This window comes from Rhinoderma darwinii, chromosome 6 (assembly GCF_050947455.1).
Source record: "Rhinoderma darwinii isolate aRhiDar2 chromosome 6, aRhiDar2.hap1, whole genome shotgun sequence".
NCBI classification, from domain to species: domain Eukaryota; kingdom Metazoa; phylum Chordata; class Amphibia; order Anura; family Rhinodermatidae; genus Rhinoderma; species Rhinoderma darwinii.
The window spans coordinates 17,451,256-17,465,028 of record NC_134692.1 but is presented as its reverse complement, the minus strand read 5'-3'; the positions used below and the strand labels follow the sequence as shown (position 1 = coordinate 17,465,028).

General features: G+C 39.2%; 1 protein-coding gene across 5 annotated transcripts in view; it reads left to right on the top strand.

Moving 5' to 3' along the window:
- LRP1B (LDL receptor related protein 1B) overlaps positions 1 to 13,773 on the top strand; it is a 1,078,540-nt gene that overhangs the window by 210,342 nt on the left and 854,425 nt on the right. For all 5 annotated transcript variants that reach the window (XM_075829239.1, XM_075829241.1, XM_075829238.1 and 2 more), the window contains exon 2: positions 12,288 to 12,410. In XM_075829239.1, the coding sequence (XP_075685354.1) occupies positions 12,288 to 12,410 (123 nt within the window). The remainder of the gene's footprint in view (positions 1 to 12,287; positions 12,411 to 13,773) is intronic.

Sequence of the window (13,773 nt, the reverse complement as noted above, 5' to 3'; positions counted from 1 at the left end):
AAACGGAAACCTTTGGTTTCAGTTTGTGTCAGTCAGGGCTCCATTTCGATGGAACGTCGGAACGGAGCCCTGACGCAGATGTGAACAAAGCCTTAGTAGTCCCAGAAACTGTTGCCCTTTTTTTATTTTTTATTTTCTTCAAGTATGCAAATAATAAAATGGGAGCTTGATGTTGGCATTACATAGTAATGGATTATATGTCTCAGACTCTACAACCTTACAACCCTATGGAAAAATTGGTACTACTTCCTGCCCCTCCTCCAGCTGTGCTTTTATGTGATAGAGCGGTACTCCGGTATGACTGCAATATCTGCTCTATCTTATGGCGATGCCACTGGTGCTTTAATGCAGACCTGTAGACTCCACAGTTATCATAATGGACAAAAGAAACAGTCCCATAACAAATTCAGCTCTGCTACATGTGTCATTTAGTAAGTTCACTTGCAGTCCTATGTAAAACATTGTCGTATCACAACGATCTGCGTCGATATAAAGTTTTTCTTTGCTACATTTGTAAGACTCAGCTCTACTATACCTGTATATAAAAAATAAAATGGCCGAGCCTTTACAGACATTGTGCAGACTGTTTATAGTAGATCCGTGATCATTATCCTGAATTCCACCTTCGTTTTCCATGTCAGACCCCTTTGGGAAATTTCTTGGATGCTATTTTGAAAAACAATATATAAATGATTGTTACAGAGATAATAATTTCCCCTGAAAATAAGCGGATATTGACCATTTCAGGAGCTTGTAGGCTTCCTGTGATATAAGTAATGGAAATAGTTCATCATTATAACTAGTCATCAGTTGAACTCTATGTGCAGTTTACCCTGGTAGATTATAATGAATTCCTTATATAATGAGCACAAGGGATTCTACGAGACGAGACAGGTTAAGGTTAATAAAACGTGCGTGGGTATGAATACGTACAACACAGTCCGGGCTGGATCAGCGTAGCTAGAAGCCCCCAGGCAATTGCCTTCCCTATAATCTGGCCCTTACACAGTACATACTGCAAATCTTATCAATGTTTTCATAAAATAGAATCCCCAGTAAATATAAATCCTATAGTCGTCTTCTACTGTAAAAGATTTTTTTATAAATTGGAGTTAGATGTTTTTTTTCAAATTGGATCTGTTTCTGGAAATGCAGGGCAACGACCATCATGGCTGCCACAGAGGTTGTCACTCAGCTTCCTTAGACTCCTGAATTTCTGACAATCTAGGGATACATTCTTTATTCCCATATCGTTGCATCAGATGCCAGTATAGACCTATAAAGAGATTCTGTCTAGTTACTCATTATTACTTAAAGGGTTATTTTGTCACAGAAAGTGACGGCATATCCCTAGAAAATAGCATCACTTTCTGATCGCCCTAGGCACTAAGCATGACTACGCCCCCATTAAAGGCCCGTGTACACCCACTGATTATAATCATGATTTGCTAGTTTCGCAGCAATCGTAATGATGATTCGTCAGAGTCAACAAAGGAAAAGACCAACGATAAAACTATCAATCGCCGATTATTGTTGATCATCAATTGAGATGCCATTAAAATAATCTATTTTTGACATTACTGATACATGTAAATTCCACTTACACAATTAAACAAAGCATTACTTCCTAGTGCACAGACCGGTCCTGGTGTTCAGTGATGTAAACCTTCTTCTCCATGACTAAAAAACACCCCCATGCCGTGACTGGATAACAATGCCCTACCGTGACTGGATAACAACGCCCTACCGTGACTGGATAACAACGGCCTACCGTGACTGGATAACAACGCCCTACCGTGACTGGATAACAACGCCCTACAGTGACTGGATAACAACGCCCTACAGTGACTGGATAACAACGCCCTACCGTGACTGGATAACAACTCCCTACCGTGACTGGATAACAACGCCCTATCGTGACTGGATAACAATGCCCTACCGTGACTGGATAACAACGCCCTACCGTGACTGGATAACAACGCCCTACCGTGACTGGATAACAACGCCCTACCGTCACTGGATAACAACGCCCTATCGTGACTGGATAACAACGCCCTGCCGTGACTGGATAACAACGCCCTGCCGTGACTGGATAACAACGCCCCGCCGTGACTGGATAACAATGCCCTACCGTGACTGGATAACAACGCCCTACCGTGACTGGATAACAACGCCCTACCGTGACTGGATAACAACGCCTTGCCGTGACTGGATAACAGCGCCCTGCCGTGACTGGATAACAACTCCCTGCCGTGACTGGATAACAACGCCCTGCCGTGACCGGATAACAACGCCCTACCGTGACCGGATAACAACGCCCTACCGTGACTGGATAACACCGCCCTAGCGTGACTGGATTACACCGCTTTACCGTGATTTACCGCTTTACCGTGATTGGATGCCACCACTATATCATGACATGTACAATATTACACCTGCATTTTAGGGTCCGCGTTATGGCCACCACTTCCAGACTCCCCCACAGTTCTCCTGAACGGAAGTTAGAGAACCATATCATCCTTTGGTAATATAACTTTGATTCGGTAGATCTACAGGTTTTTTGAGTGTTACAACCTTAACATGAACCCTAATATGTGGCCACATTACAGCCCTGAGGAAATGGCCTAAGACGAATATCTGCAATTTGACCCAACACGCTAGTTCAGGAGACCACCATATAATGCAACCACAGATTGTTTAGTGATATATATCATAATGTTTTTATTTATCCTCCCATAATTTCCTGCACTGCAGCGCTCCCTAACCTATGCTGGTCCTCTTGCTTCATGAATAACAGACAAGTAGAGTAATAGGAGAACGGGGTTCAACTGAGAAATACATTTTTTAAACAATTTAACAAGTTTAACAGTGTATTCCAATAAGGATTAAGAAATTGAGTAACAAGTCCTGTCACTGACTGCCATCAGTGGTATAACCTTTGGAAATCCAGCATGTTATGCTCTGTTCACTACCGCATCCTGGTTTCTGTTTATAATAGAAACCAGGAAGCAGTGCCGGATCTACTGTACAGAGGATACGGCTGGCGTCCGACAGACCCTATTGACTTCTAATTAGGGCCGTCGTGGTGTCTGCCTTTCTAATGCGGTGAAAAAACGCTACATGCTATATGCAACAGAGACTTTGAATAGAGCCTTTACGTCAATATAACTAAAACTTTATTTTTTTTAATTGGTTTATAATATACTTAATTTTTTTTTAAAAAGCCCAGTATTTGTTTATTCTAAATTCTACAATCTTTCCTATATAATTTACTAAAGACTCTTCTAATGCTGCACATTGAAATGCAAAATCTGTCTTCACCGCATCAATATTACTTCTGTTTTATGTGTCCTAAAAGTTGACACAATGATGTGTTTGCTACAGGAACCAGGTTTACATCACTCAGCCTGTGGGCTGAAGAGGAAAATATACAATCTGGTCTCAAGGCAATCCTATTCTTAAACTAAAATGCAGGAAGGCATAGAATGTCATCCGTAATGGGGATTTATTAGTGCAGACAATTTGGCCTGAGCCTTTTTCCATGGGTACAAATAAAACGTGCTCATTATTCCTTGATTTCTGAAAATAAATAATTCTTAGCAGATCACCATGAATCGCAGACCAATTCTCACTGTATTTTGAACATTTTTAATTAGAATCTGCAAAAATGGCTATATCGCTTGTCGAAAAGCTTTGATGCTAAAATTTTAATTCAAATGTTTATGAAATAACAAAAACAATTGTAATGATATTTCATCATTTAAAAAAAAAAACAATTAAGTTAACGAAAAAACTTTTTTTGTACAGTTACAAAAAAAAGGGATAAGATAAATAAATACATGAGCTCAGCGTGTCTGTCTGAATTCCCTCTGGTTCACAAACTAAAGAGCCATTTAAACCCTGAAGCAGGGATTATAATGCAGGTTTTGTGCCCTCTTTGGCAGATTTTTGTTTGGCATCCTTTCTCCAGTATATTTGGCCAAAGATATAATTACATGTATGCAAATTCCTGTTGCCAGCTTACTATTGTCTATCATAGAATTTTAAATAATTTAAAACCCAAATTATACATAGAGAGCCTTAAAAAATATTACATATATATATATATATATATATATATATATATATATATACATATATATATATATATATACAGGGTGGGCCATTTATATGGATACACCTAAATAAAATAGGAATGGTTGGTGATATTAACTTCCTGTTTGTGGCACATTAGTATATGGGAGGGGGGAAACTTTTCAAGCTGGGTGTTGACCATGGCGGCCATTTTGAAGTCAGCCATTTTGTATCCAACTTTAATTTTTTCAATGGGAAGAGGGTCATACGACACATCAAACTTATCGAGAATTTCACAAGAAAATCAATGGTGTGCTTGGTTTTAAAGTTACTTTATTCTTTCATGAGTTATTTACAAGTTTCTGACCACTTATAAAATGTGTTCAAAGTGCTGCCCATTGTGTTGGATTGTCAATGCAACCCTCTTCTCCCACTCTTCACACACTGATAGCAACACCGCAGAAGAAATGCCTCCCGATCTGACCCCCTTAGACTTTTATCTTTGGGGTCATCTGAAGGCAATTGTCTATGCTGTGAAGATACGAGATGTGCAGCAACTGAAACTACGGATACTGGAAGCCTGTGCTAGCATTTCTTCTGCGGTGTTGCTATCAGTGTGTGAAGAGTGGGAGAAGAGGGTTGCATTGACAATCCAACACAATGGGCAGCACTTTGAACACATTTTATAAGTGGTCAGAAACTTGTAAATAACTCATGAAAGAATAAAGTAACGTTAAAACCAATCGCACCATTGTTTTTCTTGTGAAATTCTCGATAACTTTGATGTGTCACATGACCCTCTTCCCATTGAAAAAACGAAAGTTGGATACAAAATGGCCGACTTCAAAATGGCCGCCATGGTCAATACCCAGCTTGAAAAGTTTCCCCCCTCCCATATACTAATGTGCCACAAACAGGAAGTTAATATCACCAACCATTCCCATTTTATTTAGGTGTATCCATATAAATGGCCCACCCTGTATATATATATATATTTATTTATTTTTATTTATTTATTTTTTATTTTATTTTTTGAAATTTTTTTTCATGATTTTTGAAATTAGAAGATTATTATATTTGTTCATTTTTTAATCATTTTTGTACTGTCAATATTTTTTTTCAATATTAATTGATCTTTTTTTATTTTTAACATTTCATTGATGTATTTTTTGTTTTCATTAATATTTTTGGAATTGTTTTATTGTAGCCTTGATAATTTTTATTTTTTTTTGCAATAAAGATATTTTTTATGGTTGTATCTGTTTGTTCCAAATTTGTTATTGTAGTTTTAAAAAAAAAGAGTAAAAATCTTTCCTATTCAAAAAAGCAGATAAACTAAACACAAACAAAACAACATACAAGGCTGATAAGGTTGCTTGTACGCAAAGCTTTGAAATTTGTAATTACTTTATGCAATTTATTTGTTTTGGTTGTGAATTATTATTTTGGATATGAAAGACTATGATCAACTGTGAGAGACAATAGAGACAATAAAATGATCAATTCTGATGTAGCTCTGATTAGTATAAATGCTTTTATTGCAGGATAGGTATAAACAAGGAAATATAAGGGGCCTCATTTATCAGAACTATCTTGACGAAAAGTGACCTATTCGCTCCCTGTAACCAATCAGAGTTTAGCTTTCGTTTGGTAAACTGCTTACCTGTAAGACTTCCTACACCAGATGAATCTCCACAAGAAAAATTAGTACCTTCTAAGGCCCCATGCACAGGACCATGCCCATAATCGTGGCCCACGATTTCGGGCACGGCCTTCTGTATGGGAACACGGACCGAAAATGCGGCGGCTGTCAGCAAAGGATGGGTGCATGGCCCGTAAAACACGAAAAAACGGACATGCACCATTATTCCTGGCACAATTCTACAGCACGGACACCCATCCGTAGCGATACGGAAAGGTGTCCGCGGCCAAAAGATCTGAATGTGTCCGTAAAACCACAGACAGTTAGGGTTTGCGGTTTTAAGGTTGCGTGCATGGGGCCTAAGAGATTATATATATACACATTCTGTACTACACGCTGTATACCATTCTGTACTGTATTAGTGTAAATATAGACATGTATTTTTTACTATATTTCTGCCGCCCCTGCTAATACTGCGGATATTTGTTACAATAGCTCAAAACCGATGATATGCAATTGAAGACTTTCCCTTTTGTATTATTGCTTTTTTTTCTGTGGTTACTGCTGAGTGAATTCTTGTATGGAATCAAATGCTTTTGGGGTCTGTATTTTACTCCCCAGTGCGTATTGATACATTTAATCTTCTTATTCGACAGTATGCATCAGATTGCCTTGTTTAGTTGTAGACACCTCTCACTTTCCAGGCACCCCTGATAACCCCATCTACAAGACGGAGATTACATTCTGACATTGAATATGCGGCTTGGAAGCAATACAGGGTGGTTTCGGAAACTTAGCTGAATTTGCAATTGTAAGCTTCTGAGTTCATCTCTCCAGTGGTGGAAAGTCAATTTATTCAGCTTTTTTTTTTTTTTTTCTTTGCTTCTAAGCTTCCTCAAGCCACCCAAACAATAAGCCCACACATGTAGGATTTGGCACCAGAAAAAGTCACATGGTGAATCTATTTGGATTCAGCAGTGTTTACAATGAATGATCTGAGTCAGGTTTATTGCTGCCGACCGAAAATCCCATATACAAGGAGGTACAGAGAAGTTTTAGTTTTATATGCATTAAATGTGATTCAGACATGTAGGTTTTTTGTTTTTTTTACATATATTTTTGTTTTTTCAAGAAATATCTGATACTAAATTTAAGGGAATGAGCCTTATTTTATTAAATAAACTTTTATTTTATGTCTAATTTGAATAATAGTGTATTTGAACATGCTAATATTACTTCTATTAGAAAATTTTGGTAGAGGGGAATCCCCTCTAAATCCCCGCTAAAGCCATAGGCAGTTACGAAGAGCATCTCTCACCCAGGATATCCATACATTACATGGGCAGTCCATTGATTTCGGTGAGAATTGTGTAATACTTAGCTTTCCCTGTGGAGGTGCTGCAGGGAAATTAAACACGTGCTGCTAGATTATTTAATCATTTATACAGTGCTGTACGGACACTGTTATCACACATTGATGCCTGTCCAAATGGGGCTCACAACCGAAATTCAAAGTAACCGATTGGTATGTATTTGGAGTGTGGAAGGAAAATCCATGTAAGCACAGGGGGAGGGGGGGGGGGGGGGTGGCATACAAACTCCAAGCAGATTTTGTCCTTGTTTGGATTTCAACCCAGGAGCTCAATACTGGAAGACAACAGTGATGCCCACTGAGCCACCAAGCTGCCCCCAATTTACAGTTCATCATTGGAATTCTCAGCAGTAGGACACCCTGTGATCAGTATATCATGAGGGGAACCCTTGTAACTAAGAGGAATTGTGCAAAGTGTACACCCTCTTTGATTCAGAAACTATAGCTTAGCGCAATATAACAGATATTAATCATCATATCTTTTATCTGATCTATTGTTTGTGTTTTTGTTTTTTGTTTTTTTTACTTTTTATTTTTTTTATGTTCCACTTCTGAACAGTAATAATGCTTTTTATTGAAATGTCACATTAAAAAAAATGATATCTTAGTTGTGTGCAATGACAAACTTCTGCCACGTTTGTATATTGTATGTGACACACCAACACAGGCAACTGCCTTTCTGAGGTACACCCTACTGTAACTTTGGCTCATGAGAAAGTATTCTAGAAATCTAAGGCCGGGTTCCCACGTAGCGTAAACGCTTCATAATTTCCGCAATGGAATTCTGTGTGGAAATTCCGCAGCATTTACAGTAGCAGCAAAGTGGATGAGATTTAGTAAATATTATGCCCACGCTGCGGAAAAAAGTGCAGCGTAATTGTTAATACATTTATCTGTGGTGCAGAATTTCAATCTATTTATGCATGTCTATTTATGCTGCATTTTCGTTGATTATTTGTTGTGGGGTTTCCCTATTGAAATCAATGGTGATGCAAAATCTGCAACAGAGAGCCAATTTTTGCGGCGGATTCGCACCGATTCTGCTGCAAAAATCGCAACTCAGGACAAAAAAAAAAATCATACTTGCCCAGAACTCTCTCCTTAAGACTGTATGTACCTTCCCGTGCTACTGAGTGTTACTTAAATACTTACTATAGAAAAACACACATAGTCATCTTTGTGGAATAAAGTGGGGGTGGCCACAGCTTTTATTAACAATATAACAAAAGGAAACCTTGTCCGTTCATTGACATTCATTAACTTGATGTTCTGGATGACGATCACCTCGCATGCCGTGCCACCGCCACCGCGGTGGGCATGTCTTTGTTGTTTTGCCAGGTGAGCCGTCTTACACATTCCCTTCAACGAAACGGAACAAGAGCCTCCGAACACGCCAGCTGTGACAAATGGAGACCAAATCTTATCAATACAAAGTCATACAACACAAAGCCATAAATACTTCTAACTTCTCAATAAAAAAGAAGGGCGGGCGGGCGGGCGTTCCTTAACTCTGTCTGGAAAGCGGGAAAGAGGCTCACTACAGGAAGTAACCTCACTTATATAATCTTAAACCCTCCCTCCCATGTGATTCCCTCGACCACTCATATCAGGAACCCACTCAGTGTGCTTTATGGGATACTTAAAGGAGACCTGACATCCAGTCAGTGGCTCCCCTGCTTAGACAGCCTGAGATCCCTAATCCTGCAGTCCGGCCCCCCGGGATGACATTGCATCCCATGTGACTTCTGCAGCCAATCACAGGCTGCAGTGTCACATGGCCTGCAATGTCGTCTTAGGGGGCTGGACTACGCACAGAGAAGAGGGAGGGGGTAAGTATGGACTTTTTTTTTTACAGCGCTGCTTTCCGCAGCGGAAATTCCATTTAAAAAACCACAACACAACGTGGTGTTTTTTTTTGGATGGAAGGTGCTGCGGATTCCAGGTCAGATACGTCGCGCAGTTTTTACTCCGCCTAACCGACCCGTGGGAACCAGGCCTAAGATTTTTTTTTGTAAACCTGTTAAGTTTGCATTTAGTTGTAACAACTGCACTAAGGCAATGAGTGAGTCGTTGCAGCAAATTGGCACTATGTAGCCTAAGCGTACAGTAAGGTGACTCACCAACATAGGCAACTGCCTTTCTGAGCTGCGCCCCACTGCAACTTTGTCTAATGAGAATTTATTCTAAAAATCTGAGAAGGTTTTTTGTATTAATAAATTAATATTTAGTTGTAACAATTTAGACAATAAGTGAGTCATTGTAGCAAAATAGCATCATGTAGCCTAAGCATACAGTACGTCAAATTTCAGAAGTTACTTTTTAGCCATTAAACTGCAATGAAAATGATGTGGTATTTTGCTGGTTTCTCACCAGATAACGCATAGCCGCCTCCACTTTTTTCAGTAGTTACTTGGTATATTTCAGTGACTCTGTTGGGAATGATCTGCTATGAGGACACGATATCTGAGATTTGTGGCTAAAGTTTCAATATGTTGAAAACACAAGGACACTTTAAATCCTGAAAATAATTTTATACTCGGTAGTTTTACGATGGTTTTAGTGGAGCATTTGTGATCCTTTCACTCTACAGCACTACATCCGTCAACTCAGAAACCCTATTTCCACAAGCAGTCCTCCTTCACCTCCCATCGCGAATTCAGCGAGCAGAGTATTTTCAACTCAAGCTGCGAGTTATGATTACTTTATTAAATAATGACCATGAAATGTATTTTAAAGTATATTTTCTTCCTATGAATTTATTATATTTTGTGAAAGTATCAAGAACAGAAGCCATGAAATATATCTTCAGTTTCAATTTACCTCTTAAAGAATGTTCCCTTAACTCTGCGCCCATTTACAAAGTTGTCAGGCCTCTTATTTTTATTAGTGAGATCAGAGAAATCATTTTCTAGGTTATTTTGGCTAGACCTCACTCAAAGGAACTTGAAAGTTTTCTGTACATAGTGCCAGGAACGAGCGGCAAAATAGTTTATATAACGTTTAATCTATATTTTACGAATGGCCTTAAAGCAAAATTCTCCTGGTTATTTGCATTGAAGTCTTTAAATTAAAGAGATTTTTGCACATTGCATTAGATGGACCAAATTAATAGTCCTATGAATAGAAATGTATGAACAGTACCTGGGGCATTGCTAAAGGGGTTGCAAACACCGCAATCCCATATGTGTCCTGGTGTCTGAGGGGGTCCAAAGGCTCCTTTTCCACATAGAGACCAGTACTTTAAATTGCACATGGTCAAAGTTACAAATTTTCACTGGAGTCCAGGCCAGGAGCATCACGTTTTTATTCTAAAAGTACCTTCATCATATAGTAAATGTCATATATTTTGTAATAATTTATGCCCCTCTGATTCTTTCTACTGTGCTAATGAAAGATGCAGGTGTGATTTGCATCTTCTGCGTTACATATTTATATGGGTAATAGGTGGTGGGCGGTGTTGCAGCCCCTTTGTTGTTATCTGTTTCAGACTGGAGTCACACCGAGCGCTTCGGTCAGGTTTTTGTGGTGTTTTTAGTGGCATGTTTTGCCAGTTTTCTGGATGCTAAAACCACAGCGGCTGTTACCTGATTGTCTATAGAATATGAAGTTATCTGCACACAACGCATTTTTGTTTGTTCTATTTCTATGGTATTTGTGGTCCTTCTGATGTTTTTACCAAAACGCCACATGTGGCACATTTTCAATCCCCAAAAAAACTTGTCTAAGGCTATGTTCACACAGAGTTTTTCGACGAGTTTTTTTGACACGGAAACCGCGCCAAAAAACTCATCAAAAACGTCCCGAAAATGCCTCCCATTGATTTCAATGGGAGGCGGAGGCGTTTTTTTTCCCCGCGAGTGGTAAAACCACCTCACGGGAAAAAGAAGCGACATGCCCTATCTTCAGGCGTTTACGCCTCTGACCTCCCATTGACTTCAATGGGAGGCAGAGAAAGCGTATTTTGCGGTGTTTTATGCCTGGGGCGCTCAATGGCCGCGGGTGAAAAATGCAGTGAAAATCGGCATGCAGGCAGAGGAAAATCTGCCTCAAACTTCCAAACTTTGAATTTTGAGGCAGAAATTCCTCCTGCAAAAAACTCAGTGTGAACATAGTCTTAAGGAGATCTTAATGGAAGCACTCACTTAGACTTACCCAGAAAATCTCCATTACCCTGTGGTCCACAGAAGGGCAGGTTGTAATGTTTGTTTGTGCTACATTAAAGGGGTTATCCGGGGACCAAAATTTGTATTGCAATAATATATATATGTGAAACTAAGAACTTACTAATAAACTTTATTAAAAAATTCTGTACTAAATGGTGCAGTTCAAACCTCCTGAATTATTCAGAAAGTTCTGGAGCTTTTCTAATAGTGATGACGCTCCGACACGGCCGCACATGGCTGATCTCTTGCTCCATGTGCTGTCCGTCAACATGACCGCAAGGGGTGTCACATTGCCTATTGCTTGAGTCCCGAGCAGAGCACCAGCTAGCACTTTGCTCAGGACTCTATCCCTGCCCCCTGACGTCCATATTTGGTCAATTTAGGGCTTTCCTATCGCTGGAGTCCCCGAGCATCTGCCTGGGGTCTCCACAACTTCTGCCCATGTCATTGTCACTGTCCATATATGGACAATGACGTCGGGAGCAGTACTGGAGTCCCTAAGCAGAGCATCAGCAATGTGACAGCCCCTTGCGGTCATGTTCACAAACAGCACATGAAGCAAGCCCTCAGTCACGTGGGGCCGGAGCGTCATCATTATTAGAAAAGCTCCAGCACTTCCTTAATAATTCATGAGGTTTGAACTGCACCATTTAGTACAGAATTTTTAATTAAAGTTTATTTGCAAGTTACTTTGTTTTACACAAATATATTATTGCAATGCAATTTTTGGTCCCCGGATAACCCCTTTTTAATACTCAGGAAGACTTTTATAACTTCATGAAAAAAAATTAAATCCTATTTTAAGAGTCAAGCAGAGTAGTTTAACTGTTTTATAAAATAAGAATGACTCCAGTACTCTGATTTAACCATGATTAGTTGATTGCCTTAGTTGCTTGTGTTCTAAAATAATAAAATATTTTTTTGTATGCTCCTATGATTCAGTAAACAGCTATTTCCCCTTTCCATTCGCATGCCTTGCCATCTTCTAAATTTTCTTGATTTTTTTATTTTAATTTGTGCACATTTTCACTTTCAGAACAACAGTTATGCGATCCTGGGGAGTTCCTATGTCACGATAATGTCACATGTGTGTCACAGAGCTGGCTATGTGATGGAGAACAGGATTGTCCCGATAAGTCAGATGAAACACTAGGTCATTGTAAGTAATGGCATTTATTTCGAGTTTGAGTGTTTGCTTGCTCTAGTATTAAGTGCTTGACCTCGAGACACCTTGCAACATCACAGTCACTTTTCTTTGCTCTTTAGGCTATGTTCACACGTAGTATTTTAAAGAGTTTTTTTGACACGGAAACCGCGTCACAAAACGAAAATGCCTCCTATTGATTTCAATGGGAGGCGTCGGCGTCTTTTTCCCGCGAGCAGTAAAACTGCCTCGCGGGAAAAAGAAGCGACATGCCCTATCTTCGGACGTTTCTGCCTCTGACCTCCCATTGACTTCAATGGGAGGCAGAGAAAGCGTATTTCGCTGTGTTTTATGCACGCGGCGCTCAATGGCCGCGGGCAAAAAACGCTGCGAAAAACTCTGCGAAAATTGGCGTGCAGGGAGAGGAAAATCTGCCTCAAACTTCCAAATGGAATTTTGAGGTAGATATTCCTCCTGCAAAATACTCCGTGTGAACATAGCCTAACTGTGTTTTATATTTTCCAAACTTTTTGGTTCAAAACAAACACAAAAAAAAGCTTTTGGGAAAAAAATAAAACAAAACAAGAATCATAGGCATGGTGAATTTAACAAAGTTATTGGACCCATTGCTCCAAGCCCATTGCATTTTTGGGATTTTGGGTCTTTCTTCTTATAATGGTAGCACTTAACTGTGTTTTATTTTTTCCGCACATTTGGTAAAAAAATATATATAAAGCCTTGGGGAAAATGTAAAAAGGAAGACAAGAAGTATTCAAACAGAGAAATGGGTATAATGTTAATTGAACAGAGTTTTTGGACCATTTGCATAGTAACACAAATGGAATACTTATAGTAAAACTGATAACCTAATGACTGTTCATCTTGGGCTCCATGGCGACTTTTAGTTGTCCGACGGTCATGATACCCACAACTTTATCATGAACGTTTCATGACCCCAATTCATAGCCACAATGTTTCTCTATAAGGAAAATAGTTGTGGGAGGCTTGTAATGATCATTCCAGTTTTTCGGTTACATGACAAGCCTAACCTAGCCATAGAGTTTTTGATTTTAACAGGATGGACCATGTCAATTGGAATAACTCATCTGTCTCTGATCGTCTACCCTTAAAGGAAACATGGGTTAGATTGATTGGATTAATACTGTTATTTTTTTTTATTCATTTATGTCATATGCATTATGGGATGTATTACTCTATTTTACCATTGATATTATTAATATTTTTACATTGTTTGAATATTTATTTATTCATTTAGTTTTATTTATTAAGATGTACAACATAATGCTGGGTTCACACGACCACTTTAACGTCCGTAATCGACGGACGTATTTCGGGCGGAAGTCCCGGACCGAACTCA